General features: G+C 46.9%; 1 protein-coding gene across 4 annotated transcripts in view; it reads left to right on the top strand.

Annotated features, from left to right (window-relative positions):
* Window positions 1–18,621, top strand: part of PDE8B (phosphodiesterase 8B) — a 226,777-nt gene that overhangs the window by 21,971 nt on the left and 186,185 nt on the right. For 2 of the 4 annotated variants that reach the window (XM_037032019.1, XM_037032021.1), the window contains exon 1: window positions 5,448–5,886. The exons of the other annotated variants lie outside the window; for them this stretch is intronic. In XM_037032019.1, coding sequence (XP_036887914.1) covers window positions 5,545–5,886 — 342 coding nt within the window. In that variant the 5' untranslated portion in view covers window positions 5,448–5,544. Of the gene's footprint in view, window positions 1–5,447; window positions 5,887–18,621 lie in introns of those variants that run through there. 4 annotated transcript variants of the gene reach the window in all.

Genomic DNA, 18,621 nt, shown 5'->3' on the forward strand with positions numbered 1-18,621 from the left:
CAAAGAGGAAAGAAAAAATGAGGCAAGATTAATTTCATTTATTTAACAAATATTGAGCACCTGCTATATGCCAGGCACTATTCTAGAAATTTGGGATCCATCGATCAATAACCCCCCCCCACCAAAAAAAATTCCTGCCCTGACTGGTGTGACTCAGTTGGTTGGGTGCAGTCCCCAAAACTGAAAGATCACCAGTTCAAGTCCCAGTCAGGGCACTTGCTTAGGTCGTGGGTGCAGTGTCCAGCAGGGGGCATACAGAAGGTGGCTGATTTATGTTTCTCTCCCTCTCTTTCTTCCTCTCTTCCCCTCTCTCACTGTAAAGAAAAAAAAATTCTGCTCTAATAGAGCTTATATTCTAATGGGAGAAGATAGACGAGAAACATAAAAATAAATGCACCAAATATGTAATAAGTGGGAGGGTGATAAGTGTGCTATGGAAAAAGAAAAATAGACCAGACTGAGAGGAATCAGAAGTGGTGGAGGAACAATGGAGGCATGTAGGTTGCAATTATAAACAGGAGGTATTGAATAGAGACTTAAGGGAAGTGAGGGACTTAGCCATTCAGTTTGTGATGGAACAGTGCATGTAATAGGCAGAGGGAAATGCTCCTGGCTAATAACATTAGGTCTCCTGGAGAAACAGCAAGGGGTCATGTGGCTGGAGGAGAGAGCATGATGAGGCTGAGAGAGAAGCAGGCTCAGAAGGGTTTGGCAGAGGCCATATGATGTGGGGTTTTGTAGGTTCCTGTAAGAACTTAACTCTTGTGCTAGTTCACAGGGGAGGCTGTGGAAAGGCTACCCTGGACCCACCTTCTTTGGGAGGCAGATGCTGGACCTCTCCTTGATCCTTGCATCCAGGTCTCTGGGATGGGACCCGGGGCCATTGCATTTCAGACAAATTCTTCAGGGTGATTTTGCTGAATAATTTAATGAAAGAAAAAAATTTCCTAGCATCTCCCAATGCTGGTGTTTTAAAGACTTGGCAGGTTACCTAGGAAATGGAGTTGTAGAGGTTCAGTGACTTGCCTGAGGTTGTACAGGCAGAAGAGGCAACGCTAGGTTTCAGATTCGCCCCTCTCACTCTGAGCTCAATGAACCTCCCACAACCTTCCACTGTGCCCGGCTATCTAATAGACTGCGTTATTTCACTTATCAGGTGGTTAGGTTTCCAGTAATCTCCAGTGTTGGGAATGTAGTTTGAATCCAGAAGCTCTGTAAGGTTGATTGGTTGGTTAAATGTTTGGTTATCTAAAGAATAACCAGAAAGCTGCTGTTATCTAAAGAATAACCAGAAAGCTGCTTTATGGTTATGAATCATTCAAAATGTATTAATTGCATATTCTGCTTCTTCAGAGAAATTCTGGAAGAGTCATACCATCTCAGAGGGAGAAGGGACCTTAATTGTTCAGAGTTTCACAATGTCTCTGGGTCATGATTCTGAAATAAGTTCTTATTTAATATTAGTACAAAACATATAAGCCATTCAGCTAACCCTGGACATACCTGAGGTTTAGTTTTTAAAAAATTTTCTGATTTACTTTGCTTTCTTTTGAGTTGTTTCTTGAACATTGATTATAACGAATTTTTTTCAATTAATTCAATTTTTAAATAAGATTTGTCTTTCCTGGCCTTATTCTGTAACTGGAGCCTAAATTTTATCTGCAATGGCTAAGCCTGTGGACGGCTGTCATTCTGGAATTCACTGAAGTCATGACATGGGAACTGGTCCAGAAATCACTTACACAAGCAAGAACTCAGGCCTCAGAGCTACGCTAGAGGATGATTTCAGCAAAAGCATCTCTCGTCCATTTGCACACCTCTACCTGTCTCAGTGACCAGATCTGGGCCAGCAGTGGGGGCAAGTGACATGTTCCCACTGCAAACACTTGGTGGAGATTCTAGGGCTACATCATGTTTTTCCTTTCACTAAGCCAGAATTGGCAGTGGAAGCAGTGCCTGAGGAAGGTGTTGAAACTCCTCAGGGAAAGAGAGGAAAAATGTATACCTAACTCATTTCCCTCATTCTGCCGCCTATTCCTGTGGAAGTGTTGCATTCATTGGAAGGCACTGGTACCAATATAAAATGTTCAAATAACATACTTAAGCAGCTCAGTCCTATTCACTAGCAACCTTGAGGTTATGTACTCTGTCAAGGCTTACCTTTTTAAAAAGATTTTATTTTTTTATTTTTAGAGAGGGTGAAGGGAGGGAGAGAAACATCATTATGTGGTTGCCTCTCATGTGGCCCCCACTGGGGACTTGGCCCCCAATCCAGGCATGTGCCCTGACTGGGAATCGAACCAGCAAGCCTTTGCAGGCTGGCTCTCAATCCACTGAGCCACACTAACCAGGGCTCAACTTTCATTTTGCCAACATTGTATATGCACCATTCTATTCCAGTCACTTAGGGCTAAATTTTTTAAAAGATTTTATTTATTTTTAGAGAGAGGGAGAGGGAAGGAGAAAGAGGGGAGAAAACATGAGTGTGTAGGGGCTTCTCACGTGGCCTGCAACCCAGGCATGTGCCCTGACTGGGAATCAAACTGGCAACCCTTTTGTTTGTAGCCTGTGCACAATCCCCTGAGCCACACCAGCCAGGGCTTAATTTTTTTTTTAATGTAGAAAGTTCGACCTCAGTTTGTTTCTGGGTGACGTATCCCTTCATAATTGAGCCCCTAACGTTTGCCATCAGAAGATTGGTTGTAATTCCTGTTCTGTCATAGGCTTCTTTCTTTCAAAATCCTCAGTGACTGACTGCCCCTGTTCTCTTCTCTGGGGGGGTTTCATCATAGTAGCTGCATTCCTAGAGAAAACCCTGAAAAGGTAGACAGGCATGAAGATTAGCATGGCTCCAAATTTCGGAAAGTCTGCCATTGGTAGCCCCGAGAAGGATAATGAGCAAAATGGATGTATAGAAGAGAATGCTAGATATGCGTTAGGGGTGATTAATTCCCGACTTAACATTACATCAGGGATTGGTATGGACACTAGTGATTTTGTAACTGAACTCCAATGATGCTTTCCCAGGTTTTGAATGGTCCCTTGAAAGTAGAGCAGATGGCCGTCATCAGGCTTAAGCCTATTTCAAATGAATGATTGTCCCTGTCTCTTAGTCTTGACCATTGAATGTGGGGTTCTTAGAGTCATGAATAGGGACAGGGAAGCCTGGACCTAGGCAGCCTGGAAGGTAACTGTGGTGGAAGCTGTGAGTCCAGGAAAAAGGACTTACTCCTGCAGCTGGGGAGTGCTGCCAGAAGGAAGCCTGCAGCTGAACTGCTGGTCTCACAAAGGGACTGCCTCCGCTGAAGAGAGGAACTTGCCCAGGGTTGCAGAGATGGCCTGCAAGCAGCTGCAGATCCATGTGGGGGCAAACCCAGCCCATCCTCCTAGCCCTCCCTCAGGACAATGCTGAAGCCCCACCTCAGCTTCAGAATCCTCCCTGCAGACATGGCCGAGGCTCAATTTCTCCTTCTGCTCAATCCTTCCCTCTGCCTCCATCAAACCCCTCCCTCCTTCCATCCTCCTTCCTTTCCTTCCCGATGTTGATTGCCAGACGGAAAGTTGACATGTTAAACCCAGAAGAAGAAGAACGGTGGAATAATTAGGTCAGATTAGTGCTTCCTCCTCTCTGTACTTGAATTTGAGATTTGGGGTGACACCTTGCTTCTCTCTGAAGGTTAGAAGTTGTCACTTGAAGTCTTCATTCAGTCGCTTCAAGGGTTGATGTTATGGGAAGTAAAAGAAAAGAAGAATCAAAGAATTATTTTATATTAGATACTTCCTTGTGCTTGCATTGTGATTTTGTATTCTTGCCCTAATGAGCAACTCTACATGGAGTCCTTTCGTAGAGATCCCATCTCTCCCCTGTGCCTCTGTGGCAGCAGGTAGGACTCGCCAAAAGATCTGATGAATAAATGGGAGGTGCTGCCTTGCAGTTCTAACCCAGAGTTCACATCAGGGGAGAATGAAAGTCAGCCTTGCTTCCAAAGATCTTCTCCTCGGGTGAAGTTTACCCTGAGTATCTCGCTGGAGTGGTGGGAAGCAGTTTGACTGCACTGCCCAGAGTGTGAGGAAAAGCAGTTGACAACAGGAGGCTGGATGCGGTAGAAGCCAGGGTGAACATTTAGTGACACCCAAGAAAGAGGTGAAGATTCTGGAAGACAAAGCCAAGAACCACACGGAGAGCTTCTTTCTGTTCCTTCCTTGGATCTTAGGGGAATTGGTGTGTTTAAGTGCTCCCTCCTCTGTAGGGCCTCCCATCCCTGGGCACGGACCTGCAGATGAGGAGTGGACATGGCATGGACTTCCTCAGAAGTCTCGAGTCTCCGAGTCTCCGTCCAACTCAGCCTTCAGAACGGAAGGGGAGGTGCGGAAGCATGAGGTCTTTCCTTGACTCTCAGAGTGAACCGGCAGGTGCCCCGTCCGGATGGGTGGGCTTGGGCTGTAGGGTCCCTACTGTTTCGGGATGGCGTCCTGATGTTTTGCTCCGGGATGTATTACAATGTGTTCGTGGAAGGCTTACTGCGGCGCTCCCCACTCCACACCGCCCCTGCGGGCGCGGCCCCAGGTGTATGCCGCCAGGGGAAGAGGGGCTGGGGCACTGGACGGCGGCACCAGGATGGGCGCAGAAGGGACGAGGCTGCTGGACAGCGGAGGCGGAGGCGGAGGGGAGGGCGCCGAGGCGTGGCCGAGCACTGGCGCTCAGTGGACCGAGCCTGGCGGCGGGCACTCTCGCCCAGCCGGGGAGAGCTGGGGGGCGGCGGGCGGGGCGGAGGGGCGCAGTAGGGCGGGAGCGGCGGCGGCTGCGGAGCGAGGGCACCTGAGGAGGGAGGGGGGGACGCTCGTGGACTGAAAGTGGGGAAAGAGGAGGCAGGCCGGTGGGCGGGCGCCCTGGCCTGGGGGTCACGAGCGCGGGAGGCGGGCGAGGTGGAGCTGGGCGGCGGCGCGGGCTGAGTCGAGGGAGGAGGGGAAGGCGGAGGCGCGGGGAGCGTGTTTGGGGCGCCGCGGTTGGGAGGGTGGCGGCCGCCGGTGCGCGCGGGGCGCCGTGTGTGCGCGCTTCCCCGCTCAGGGAGGAAGATGGCCCAGAGGGGAAAGTTGGGGTGACGCGCGCGGCCCCCGGAGGCTCGGCGGGGGGCACCGCGGCGAGCCCGACGGAGCGACGGCCAGACAGGCCGGGGGGTGGCGCGCAGTCCGGGTCGCTGCCACCACTGCCGAGGCGCCCGCCCCCTCACTGCAGGTGGCCGCGGGTGCGCTGGGTCCGGGCGCCGGGGGCGCGGACGGGCGCGCGGGGGAGCCCGGCCAAGGGATGGGCTGCGCCCCCAGTATCCACGTTTCGCAGAGCGGCGTGATCTACTGTCGGGACTCGGACGAGTCCAACTCGCCCTGCCATATCANGGGGCACCCAGACAGGCCGGGGGGTGGCGCGAAGTCCGGGTCGCTGCCACCACTGCCGAGGCGCCCGCCCCCTCACTGCAGGTGGCCGCGGGTGCGCTGGGTCCGGGCGCCGGGGGCGCGGACGGGCGCGCGGGGGAGCCCGGCCAAGGGATGGGCTGCGCCCCCAGTATCCACGTTTCGCAGAGCGGCGTGATCTACTGTCGGGACTCGGACGAGTCCAACTCGCCCTGCCATATCACCAGCGGTTCGCAGGGCCCCGCAGCCCCCCAGCCCGGCCTCTTCGTCCAGACCGACGCCGCCGACGCCATACCCCGGAGCCGCGCGTCCGGACCCCCTAGCACCGCTCGGGTCCGTAGGGCCCGCCGTGCAGAGCTGGGCAGCGGCAGCAGCACCGACTCTGCAGCCCCCACGGGGACCACCTGCAGGGGCCGGAGGCGCCACTGCTGCAGCAGCGCGGAGGCCGAGACCCAGACCAACTACTCCAACGTCAAGGTAAACCGCAAGGCACCGGCACAAGCTGGTGGGGGGCCGTATGCCCCGTCTGTCCAGTTTGTACGGGTGGGGGGCTCCAGCGGACTAGAGTGGTCGTGAGATGGTGGGGTTGGGGAGATTGTCACTAAGGAGGAGTTTACTTTTCATTTGTGGAGGTGATGAGGATGCAGGAAATCAGAGCAGAAAAGATGCCTGGAGGGATCCTGGGAGCTGGTTCTGGGGATATGGGTGGAGAAGGAAGCCGGTGGGCTGCCGGTGGGCTGCCGGTGGGGGTCGGGTTTTCACTGAGGGGAGGAAGGCCGTGACTTGGTTAATAAGGGTGGCGAGTCTGATTGAATGAAACCTGAGCACCGGGCGGATTTGCGTGTCTCGTAGGTGAATGGTGCAGACCTGGAGCAAGGGTACCCTAGTTACTCTTATTACAGTTTTTACCTGGGGAAAGCAGCCCAGGTGCATGGAGCCTTTGGAGCAAGCGGTGGGGCTTTGTGAATGAATGAGAGCTTTTGTGTTTGGTGGGAAACCCAGGAAGAGAGCCAGAGTGGAACCTGTTGTTTATCCCTGGTTTGGGTTGGCTGCATCCTGGACATAACCGAGGGAACCTGCCCTGAGTTTGGAGGGTCAGCGGAGCTAAGTGAGGGGAGTGAGTTTCCAGTGCAGTGCAGCTGCCTGAAGGTGAAGATTCTGCACATACATCTCATTTTTCAGGAGGGTGCAATCGTGAGGAAGTGGAGAAAATTGTTTAAATAATTAAAGCAGTCACTAGATACTTCTTAATGGCAGAAGAAAGCAGTGCCCGTCTGTATGTTCCCAATATGCTATTAAATCCAAGAGGGTTTTTCATTGTGTAAATCTGGCCACTGGGCCCTTTATCTGTGTAGCAAGCAGAATGACAATGGCACATCCCCTTGTACAGAGGGGAAAAGACACCTCCATGACTCTTAATGTTAGGTAGACTCACAGCTTGAACGTGGTCAGTGGAGTGCCAGGACCCAATCCAGGACTGTATATTTAATACTTGAAAAGTTGTTCAACAATTGGCCTTGTGTGAGGAGACATCTAGTCTCAGTGGAGGGGTGAAGAGAAGGACTGCCCGTGCTGACTTCAGTCTGTAAGACCAGAAGCTTTTTGTAGTGAACTTATTGTAGCCACATCTGATTTGGAAACATGAAGAGCAACTGATGATTATTTAGAGTTGTAGGATTTCTTTGGTAATAATTATATAATGCAATATAATATAATCATAATAAAAGCCATCGTTTATTGAGCACCTACTATATTGCCAAGTGTAAGCTTTCTTTTCTAGCTTTTGAGAGTGAACCCTGTTGCAGTGGAATTTCCAAAGACCAGAGAGCTGGATGCATGGCAGTGTAGCATCCCCACTGGGAATTTGTTACAGAAGCTTGTCCTGAACACTGTGTTTTTCTCTGGTCAAGTATTTCTTTTTTGACATACCAGTTCACATAAAGTTAGCGCCAGGAGACATTTCAGGGGAATAACACTTTATGTTTGGTGAAATAATGAACTTGGGATGTTATCAGTAAAGAGTATCCTTTTGCCTTCTTGTTGAAAGGAAATTTGATGACACGAAGCAGTAGTTCAGAATGGTGACAACTTAGGAATTTCGGTGCGCTTTTCCTGGTGCCTCAGAGAAATCGTGTGTTTTGCCTTTCAGAGGAGCAGGACTTACAATTTAGTACCTGGCAACTCTAGTTACTCCATGTTTGTTCAATGAAAGAAAGAATAATGAATGAATTCATTCCCTATGTTTTAATACTTCCCTGGAGAGGCTACTTAGAGACCAAATGGAGTAAAAACTGGATGGAAAGTGAGTCCAATTATTAGCAGCTAGTATAAACTTCTATAAACATCATTGCTACTTGGCTGAGTGTTAAAAGTCTTGACCTGGATTGGAATTTAACTCACTTTGCTTTATCAACAAGATTTCCAAATAAGAGCTTAATTCGTTCCAAGCTATTACTAGGAATGTTGGGAATGAAACTGCTGGATTAGTGATTCAGCATTAATTTGCATGTGTGAATCTCAAAAACTGTAGATTTGAAATTGAATGCAAGACTAAAATTGTTATTTATACAAAACCCTACAGAATTATTATTACAGGATTACTTTAATATATTTAATAGTATCCTTTCAGGACTTATGATGCAGTGTTATATTATTTTTTTCAGTCTTCAGCATGTTCTGTACTTTTTTGTGGTTTAGGTAATTTTATAAAATCTTTCCTTTTATTTCTTTTTTAGACTGAGATTTCTTATACCTTAGAGGTCTGAGATAGTTGCTAGTCACAGGCTCCTGCGTTCCCCTTTTCTAAAATGCTCAAGTAGAAAAATAAAGTCATTGCTATCCCTGTGTACAGTAGTGGGTTGTAGTCATTTTTCTAAATTTCCTCATTGTACATGAATTATAAACCATAGCCTCATTATTTACTTGGCCTATGGTGTTCCCCAGAGTGCAGAAATGCGCACTTGGTCTCTCTTGTTTCTAGCACTAATTCATCTCATTAAGCTTCTAGAATGATGAAGCATTATGATGTCAAATGTGATGTCAGCGGGAACCTTCCTGAATACCTAATTTACAAAAAAATTCAACATTAATAATTCATATGCAGTACAATGATATCATATGGGTTTCCATTTCTGGTAAGAAGTAGGATTTGTCTCCCAATTGCTGTAAAAATGTAACTTCCTGACAATTTGTCTTCCTCTCCTTTGCCTTTTCACCAATAGTGCTCTAAGAGGAGAATCCTGCAGAACGCTCACTCCTGACACTGTGCCAGTTTTGTAATTCTTGTTCAGGAATCCTCAGAGGAGATGGCTGAACCTCTCTCTGGGAAGATCCGATACAAGTCTTTTCTCATACCAGCTGTTGCAGCTGGGAGGCATGTGAGTCTGGGCGGCCAGGTGTAGGAAGTCTTTATGGACACACAGTCAGCTGTCAGCCTGTTGTGTGGCTCAGTCACTGGGGGTTGTTAGTTTCCAAATGATTTCATGCCAATAGACATCCCCGCCAATTCCCCCTTTCTCCTCCATTCATCATAGTGACTTACGCATTGAGCCAGTATTTGTGCCAGACTCCGTTGTAGGCACGAGTGCGCAATTCAGGGAATATCCATGCAGTTTGGTGAGCAAAGCCTGAAGAGGGCAGTGAATTTCTGGCAAAGGGTGTGTCTAAGCCAATGATTAATGACTTCTATGTTATCTGTTCCATGGTGTCCCAGAGTTAACTACATGTAAAGGGAAAATAAATAGATATTTTTCTGGTAAATAATTGAGATTTTTATTTAGAGGAGGGGCAGAATTGTTTTGAAAAATGTCAGTTTTGCTCTGTAAGTCCTTAGTATACCTGAGAATCACTTGGAAGTCTTGTTAAAATACAGATTCTTGCCCCAAACTCCCGTTTCTGATTTAGTAAATTTTGGGTGGGGCCTGAGAGTTTGGATTTCTAACAAACTTCCAAAAGATGCTAGTGTTGTTGATCTGAGGACCAGACTTTGAACACCACTGCTTTTAAATGCATTAAACTGACGGTATGCGAACAGATGAATTAGGCAGGACCACCTCTGGCAGAGGGTATGGCACCACATTGCATGTCTTCAGGTACTAGTCATAGCCCTGCCTTCACCTTGGTTTACTTGTATGGGGGCCCGCTGCCATCTCTACTTATGAAGTCAAACCCTGAGCCTCCCAGGCTGGCTGGAAAGTCTGTAAGTGGGGAGAGCGCTGGACCATGTAGCCCTCAAGCACTCTGGGTTCCTGAGGTTCGACTTCCCCCCAGGATCTGCTGGGGTGTGCAGGTGCTGATGTCTTGCTTGGCCATCGAAGACCCTCCTGTGTCTCTGCCTGCTGGAGCCAGGTCCTGCATGACGGGAAGTGGCAAGGAGAGGGAGGAGCTTAAAATCGGGAGTCACATGACAGGGTGCAGACTCCTGCTCTCCTGCTCGCTTGCAACTTTTGAAGTTCTTAATAGACTTTTTCCCATTATTTTTCATTTTAAAATGAGGTTACTAAACCTCATGCTCCATTCCTTCCTTTACCCAAGGAAGTCTCGTAAGTTGATTTAGTAAGATCCAAATTTACTTTCTGCTGTAGCTCATTTTATCACAATTTAGTCCCTCCTCTGTTTCCAACACAGTAATTGTAGCCACTGAGCAAATTTTCTTAATTTTCACCATTTTCTTTAGTGGTTATATTAATTTTTAAGGCCTATCAGATAGTTCTGCCATTTGACTTTGTTAAATAAGTCCCCAAGACGGAAAGTAGCATAGTGCACACTGCTAACTTTTTGGAGGTGATACTTCTCTGCTGAAATCCCACCCTGGTGCCCACCAGGCAGGACCCAACATGCTGGTGAGCGCAGGTCTTGTAGCAGCAGGCTGGCGAAGGGTTAAGGCCAGGACTCAGAATAGGAAGGAGGGAGTGAGCCCTACAGAACCAGATGGGATGACAGAGTCCAGAGTCTAGAAAACCAGCAGAGTTGAGGAGAGCAGGTGAGTACTTTGGAGCCAGGTGGGCAAGTAAATCTGGAATTCAGGGACTCAGCAGAGGCGACAGTTTTTGAACTAGGTAGAGACTTCTAATTGGGGAACAGAAGCTATTTACATAGTTCTGTTCAGGGTCTCCCCTGTGTGTGAAGAGCTCGGGGCCTGCTGCAGCCACGGGTGACCTAGGTGAGGCAAGGCGAACCAACCAGGCCTTCTCACGCCCGATGGATAGTGTCTGGACAGGAACAGAGGGCATATCCGTGCGGGTTTAATTGACAATGAATCTAATGACTATTTCAGCAGCGTTAGGATGGGAGAGTCATCAAATGCTGCTGAAGCACCCTAGGACTGAAAAAGAGAACCTAGAAAACAGGAGGGCATGGCTATGGGGACCCGAGAAACCGAACCTGTGGGGTGGGGACAACAGCGCAAGCTGTGATCTGAAGAAGGAGTGCGGCGACTGGAGGCCGTGGCCTGGCCACAGGAGCCAGGAGAGTCAACACTTCCCATTCCAGCGTCCTCCCTTTCGTCCATCTGCAGCCAGGCTGGGGCCTCCCTTTGGCCAAACACATCTGGAAGCCAGAGGGCCAGGGAATCCATTGGTGGAGGTTTTCAAGAGCAGGGTGGAGAGTTTCCTGACCATACCCCAAAGCCTCTCTGTGACAGTGTTTAAGATGTTCGGAATCGTTAGCGATACCCTGGTAAACCCAAACTGAGATGAACACTTTATCGATGATTGTTTGAAATAATGGCATTTGAATGGTCACTTAGTGTATTGTTTATGTTTCTTATTTGTTTAATGACTCATGACATAAAAATATGTCCAGCTATCTTGTTTGAAGTCCTCTAAGTTATTCTTCCAAACACATCCCTTCGGTTCACTTTCCGTGCTGACTCTGCTCAGGCTTTTCTCAGTCAGCTTGGGCTGCTGTACCGAAATACCATGAACAAGGGGGCTCACACAGTAGACCTCTATTCCTCACTGTTTTGGAAGCCGAGCAGTCCAAGATCAAGGTGCTGGCAGATTCTGTGCCTTGTGCATGCATGCATTCTTTCTGGCTTGCAGATGGTCATCTTGTTGTGTCTTTACATGGCAGAGAGCAAGCAAGTTACAGTCTCTCTTTCCCCTCCTGTAAGGACACCCCGTCAAGGGCCCCCACCCTCATGAGCTCATCTGAACCTGCCTACCTCCCAACAGTCTCACCTCCAAATACCATAAAGGTTAGGGCTGCAGCGTAGGAACCTGGGGGGACTCAAACATGCAGTCTGTAACAGACATGTTGCTGTCATTTCCCTGTCCCCACGACCTCAAATCCCAGAGGTAGGGGTGGGGAGAGAAAGCCCTCTTTCTAAGTGGGAAGTTCCCAAAGTGGGATACCAGTTTACTCGGCTCATTGCATTTTTGCTCAATTTGTACTTTCCTACTCTCTATGCTTTTTCTCTACATTCTCAAAAAGTTTACAAGCTAGTATTTTCTATAACAAATATATTTAAAACATTTAAAAGTATTCAAGTGTGTTCAGGAGTTCATTTTTAATGTAGGGCTTGCCTTTATTTTGCAGTGGAAGTCTTAGTAGTTTTAATACAAACACTGTTTTTTGACAAGTTGTAATATAGGTTCATTTAGATTTTGTTGTTGCTAGTTTCTTCCCCATTTTCTCTCTTCTTTCATTGACCAGTAAAATCCAGCTTTTGTTCGGAATTTTGATGCTTTACTCTTTATCGTCGGTTTCTTTCGCCTCCTCCTTTCTGCCTCCTTAGGGACTGTGCACAGAAAAATAATTTAGAAGCATGTGATTGCTATAAAAATCAGGCAGCAATTTGGATAATGCTTTTGGATAATCCATCAATGAGAAAAAGAGGACTTGGTGGTTATCTCTTGTTTCCAAGGTGATTCGTGTATGGTTTGTACGTTTTGCAACAAGGTATGTAGAGTAGATATAATAATAATATCGCAGAGCACTTTATATACATTGTTTCACCTAATCTACATAAAACACCGTGGGCTACAAATTATTATTCCCATTTTATAAATGATAAAGAGAGGCTACAAGAAGTAGAGTAAATTGCTGGAGGTGAGGACCAAAATTTAAATACAGGTTTTTGTGAATCCAACTTCACGGGCCTCACCCACTGAGCTTCACAGCCGCTCACACAGGCCTGCAGACCTGAGGCTGGCCCTGGGGCTGCAGAGCTATGCAGAGCAGAAGGTGGCAGACAGGTGGGGGTGGGGGACCATCAGGAGGCTTGGGGGTGAGGTTTTTTGTCTTCCATGTCCACCGTCACCCTTCTATTAGCTTGAACTGGAGTGTTGTTTTGAGATGAGTGGAGAATGTAAAATGCATATAAAATTAAGGCTTTGCCAAAACATATCTTTATTTTCACTGAACACAGAACTTGGTACATTATAAATATTATGCAAATATTAGCTGCTAATAATCCTGTGGTTGCCATCATTTTCTGTTTGGATAATTAAAATGAGATGTTGGTTACTTAGATGTAGATGTTTTTGAGACATGGAATTATTTTTTATTGGGAAATGTGTCCAACTTGCAAGTGGATAGATTTGGCCAGTGTAGGTGACTAACTAGGTTTATGGAGACACGTGCATCATCCCGGCGCTTTGAAAACTGCTGTGGCAGCCAGAGGTTTGGTCTGCATCAGCTGAATTTCCAAGGGTGACGGCATGGTCAGACGTCGCCAGTCGGAGGCCCAGGATGGAGTTTCAGTTCTGTGACTGCTGGGCCTGCCCAGAGCTTTGGAGGTTAGGGCCTTGGTGGTAACTGGCGGTGGCTCCCTTTGGAATTCTTCTTTGGTGTAAATCTCTGACCTGAAGCCTTGGTCTGCAATTGGGCCTAAAGCCGTTTTGCACAAGCTCAGTTGTTTCCATATCGCTGCATTTCAGGTGCTGTCAGATGAAGTCTATGGTTAGGAGAATGATACACTGTGAATATAATGCTTTTTTCTCTCTCATGAAGGAAGTTGTAATGATTAGCTACAGGGATTCAGTCACAAAACTGAGAGAAGACCCTGAGTTTTGAGAGTTTCTACAGGAAGACACATGAGAGAGTTTTTAGCAAGTTGTCACACAGGGTAACATGTATGAAAGAAAACATGTGCTGTTTTCTGAAATCAGAAGCACAAATAACATCAAAGCTTTGGACCTGGAAGGTAATGATGCATTCAGGGCAGGGTAGGTGGGGCTTTTGTCACTCCAGGCTTCTGCTGAGAGAGTTTCAAGCAAGAGCAATGGCCACACTGAGAGGAAAGCACCAGTTTGAGAGGGCAAGAAACTTATGGCCCCAACTTCACCCTTGAGTGATGTTTGAGCCACGTGAGAATGAGCCTCACCTTCACCTTGAGCTTAAGAAACTGATAGTCTTGGCTCAGAAACTGGGTGACTGTGAGTAAAGCAAAGGCCCTTTCCCCAGTTGATGTTTCAGAAAATTCAATGGTGTTTCGAGCTAAACCTTAGCTGGAAGTAAAAACTCTCTTCTTTTCCCCATAGTCTAGTAGAAACTCTGGCTGCCCTATCTCCCTCCCAGAGTTCCCTTAAGAGAGAGCGATACCCAACCCAGTGATGGCCAAACAGAGATGAGAGCAAAACCTAGCTTTGTCAGGGGCGGGCCAGCACTGATGAGCATTACTTTCCCAGAGTGCATCAAGTCCATACGGAGACGTTGTGGGAAGCAGTGCCAGGACAGAGCCTTCGGCAGACAAGTTTGCATGAGGCTTTCTGTCCTCTTCCTCCAAAATCTGTAAGGCTGTCTGCAAAGCCGATTCTGGGACCCCTACCATGGGACACCCCCTCCCCATACAGGCGTTCCTGTCCCTGTGGTCAGCCTCTCTGTTCTTCTACTCAATCATGTGGAAACTACTGTGAGCTTTCCAAATCTCAGCACCTTCCTCTGCAGCCATCTGGTGCCTTAGGGTGCTGATCAGGGAACCTTTATCCTTCTGGAGGAGCTGGTGAGGCCAGGGCAGTGTGGCCCACTGTTCTTGCTTCTAGTCGAAGTGACAGGGATGTGTGTTGCAGACACTTTTCCCCCTCCCCTTTGTTGACGTTTTCTAGAAGGGAGAAGGAGGTAGGGTAAAAACCTAGAACCTCTTCTGTGTATCAAAGATGTAAATTTTGAATTTAAAAAAATCAGAAACTGCTTTGAAACAATGTAAAAGGCAGCCCTCACTTTTCTATTCAGGTGATGTGACAACAACATGCTTTGAAAGGCCTCTAGCTGTTATCGGGAGAGGATTTTCACAAGAAACCATGCTCTGTGTGACATTTGGGTTTCCAGGTGAGCCCCCCAAAGTGTGTAGTTGACTATATAGCTAGACTGTATGTACAATGTTGAAACAGTTTTGCTTTGAGAGAAACATACAGTTAAATTAGAACTAGTTTTTCTTTTGTTCCTGCGTCCTTTGGGAGAAGCGGGCTGACTGGAGGGCGATGAAGCAGAGGAGGGAGAACGTGTGAAGTTCCCTCGGGGGGTCATCACAGTGGTCGTGGGTGCTCTGAGCGGGCCAGGGCTCAGGAGTGCGGTGAGGGGGCTGGGGTGCAGGGGGCTCCAGTGGCTTGACAGATATTTCAGTGTGCGTCTTTTAACTCTTAGTAGTTGTCTGTTTTTAAATGATAAAACCGTCGTACATCAACAAATGTAATAACTACCATCTTAGTCAGTTTGGGCTGCTGTGACAAAGATACCATAGACTGGGTAACTTACAAAGAACAGAAATAGACTTCTCACAGTTCTGGAGTCTGGGAGGACCGAGACCAAGGAGCTAGCAGACCGGGTGTCTGGTTAGGACCTGATTTCTTGTTCACAGTCTTTTCACCGTGCCCTCACTTGTCCATTTCGTTAAGGGCTCCACACTCGTGACCTAATTACCTCCCAAAGGCCTCCCCTCCCAGTGCCATCACATTGGGGGGTAGGAGTCAACATATAAATTGGGGGGAAGGGACAGTGACAAACATTCTTTGTGTAGCAGCAACTGTACTTAATATTAATCACATTTTTATGATTGCCTTATTATTTTTCAGCTTGTTGGTATCCAAAGAAGATTCACTCATGGTGATTGGTTAATGTGTCTTTTAAGTCTCTCTGTATCTATCTGTATCTCTCCTTTCTCTTGCAGTCAGTTTGGTGAGGACCCTGTGCCATTTGTTCTGTAGCTTTTACCCTCGTTTGCTTTTTACTTTGTACATTTCTGGGGTGTGTCTAACATGTTTCCCTGCTTTATGGGTTTGCTAAAAACACAGAGATTAGGGGTTTGCTCAGATTTTGCTAGATTTTAGAGGGTGGGAGTGGGGCAAGAATATATTTTAGATGATACTGTGTTCTCACATTAGGAAACATACAGTCTGTGGTTTTCTCTCTGCTTGGTGCGCTCACCAGTGTTAACAACTGATTGTGCTTATATCCATCATCAGGAGTATAAAATGCCACCACTTTTGTTCCATCATCTCTCCTTCACTCATTAGCTGGAATGTGCCTTAGAAGAAAAACTTCCTCTCACCAACTAGTTGGTTTCCCTGGGACACAGCTTATGTAGGAAAGGCAGGTTAAATGCAGGAATCTTTCCTCTAATTTCCAGTGCTCAAAATGAGATGATTCCCTGGCATTCTCCTGAGGTGACAATGATTCTTGTTTACTTGTTTCTCTGGTTGCTTGCTTAGAATCATTATGGGTCGCATGTATTCTTAAGGCACATCAACTCACTGCAGTGGTTATTTGTGTGGTGCTCAATTTACCAATTTTGGGCTGGAGGGAGCTTATTTAGGTTGAGATATTTTTCTTGAAGAAATAGTTCCTGCTAAGTTGATTAAATCATGTCCTTATTCTAAAACCTTTTTTTTTTTGTAGGTGAGGACTTGCTTATCTCCTGGGGGTGGGGCACATCTTGATGTCTGCTGTGCCGCTCCCGGCGGTTGTTATGAGCAGTTGGGTTGGCTCCGACTGCTGACAAGTCTGCGAATGAGTGGCGTCCACAATGTCTTGTCCCCATCACTAGTCCTTCCCAACCTCACAGTAGTTCTTTCCCTATCATTTTATGGCAACAAAAAAGGCAACCTGCTATGATGGAAAGATACCCATTGGCTAGGGCTGGAGTCAGCGCTGCCTTACAGAAGCTTTGTGACCTTGGAGAAGCTGCAGGACTCCCCTCCATAAGGTGGAGAAAATGCACCTTCAGATGGGTTGGTGCAGGTATAACAAATGTGCAGTCCCTGTAAACCTTGCAGGTCCTCGTGAGTGTGTGTGTGTGTGTGTGTGTGTGTGTGTGTGTGTGTGAATGTGAGTGAGTGAAACTAAGACTCTGAAGTCTGGCATGTATTTTACACTTTCTGGGCATCACGATGTGGACTAGCACATTTCAGTGCCGAATGGTCACGTAGCCGCTATTCTAAGGGGGGAAGGGAGGAAGAAAGTGAAACCTCCCAGAAGATTCATAGATTGAGCAATTTTAACCTGACACCGTAGCTTGACAAGACATGTAGCAAAGTGGTTGTGCTGGTGCCTTGTCTCTTAGTTCCCCACTCCATGCCTGTGTTCTCCTTTGTGTTACGTGAGGCCAGAAGTCTACAAATGGCATCTTTTAGATTTCCTTGGCCTGCTGGTCTCCTCTTAGATTCTGCAAGCGGGAAACTGAGGTGTGGGAGAAAGGCCGAGAGGAGAGCAGTGGCTTCGGCTAAGCGGCAGTGCAAGTTTAACTGTGGCGGTGCAGCCCTCCGCTGATGAGTGTGGGCTTGTGGGCACCAGCCCAGGGGGTCAGAGTTTCTGATCTCTGGATGTTACCCTCCCATCTACGTAGTTTCTCCAGCTCACCCCCATCGTCTTTTACTCTTTCATACCTTCCAACACCTTGTGGACAGTTCTCTATATTGACCCATCTCTACTTAATGTGTGCAGAGCAGACAGACACTGGAGGGCTGAGGTTAGAGAGAACTAGGTTATAATCTCTTAGCTTTGTCTTTAATATTCAAAGCTAATATTTAAGACTTAACGTCTTTAATATTCAACCCCTTCCTCTGTCTAAGAGGGTTAGTAAAAGTACCTATCTCAGAGCTGTTGTGGTGATGTTATAATTAATCCATGTGACATTGTTAGCTTTGAACATAACTCTCAAAAAGTGCTGTCTACTATTGATAATACACAAGCCAATTTTTGCAGGCTCATCCCATAACATTTTTTATTATGGAAAAGTTCAGATGCAAAGACAATAGTGTAATAAACGTCCTGTACGCACCGCCCAGCCTCACGGTTGTGAAATTAAGGCTCTTCTTTTCTTGGTGACACTCACTGGCCTCCCTGTTGTGGGATTGTTGTAGAGCAAATCTAAAACATTGTATTATTTCAGCATGTAACTATAAGAGATAAGGACTGTGTTTTAAAAATACAATACTATCAGTGTTTCTAAGTATTAAAATAATTTCTTAATACTGTATCATCAAATACCAAGACAATGTTCATATTTCCCTAAATATCTCATAAATGTCTTTGTTTAAAAATATGTGATATACGAAGTATCTTTGGAATAAGGTCCACCTGTTGTAACTGGTTGATATGTTTCTTAAGTATCTTTTAATCTATTGGTTCCTTTTTCTCTCTTTTTCTCTCACAGTTTGTGAAGAAACCGGGTTAGCCCTGGCCAGTATGGCTCAATTGGTTGGAGCATTGTCCCATAACCAAAGGGTCGTGGGTTCAGTTCCCAGTCAGGGCACATACCCAGGTTGTAGGCAACCAATCAATGTTTCCTTCTCTCCTCCTCTCCTCTCCTCCCTTGCTCCCCCCTTCTTTCTCTTCTCTTTTCCCCCCTCCCTCCTCCACCTCCTCTTCTTCTTCTCGTTCTCCTGCTTTTCTTCCTCCTCTTTCTTCTACTCACCCCGCCTCATTAAAGCAATGAAGAAATGTCCTTGGGTAAGGATTAAAAAAAGAGAAAGAAACTGGGTTACTTGTCCAGCACAGTTTCTCACAGTCTGGATCTTGCTGATGGCATTCCTGTGGTATCCTTTACCACGTTTTTCTGGCCCTGTATTTCCTGTATAGTGGTAGTTAGATCTGGAGGTATGTTGGTTGGATTCAGACCTATTTATTTTGGCAAGACTACCTTATAGGTAGTGTTGTGTACCTCCACCAGGAGGCATATGATGTCTGGTTCTCTCTTGTTTTATGAGGCAATAGAGAGGAGGGAATACATTTTTATTTTTTAAATAGGGGAGTTATTTGATGTTTGGTTGAGGC

Source organism: Sturnira hondurensis, unplaced genomic scaffold (genome assembly GCF_014824575.4).
Source record: "Sturnira hondurensis isolate 20B ecotype Veracruz unplaced genomic scaffold, ASM1482457v3 Scaffold0021354, whole genome shotgun sequence".
Taxonomy (NCBI): Eukaryota; Metazoa; Chordata; class Mammalia; order Chiroptera; family Phyllostomidae; genus Sturnira; species Sturnira hondurensis.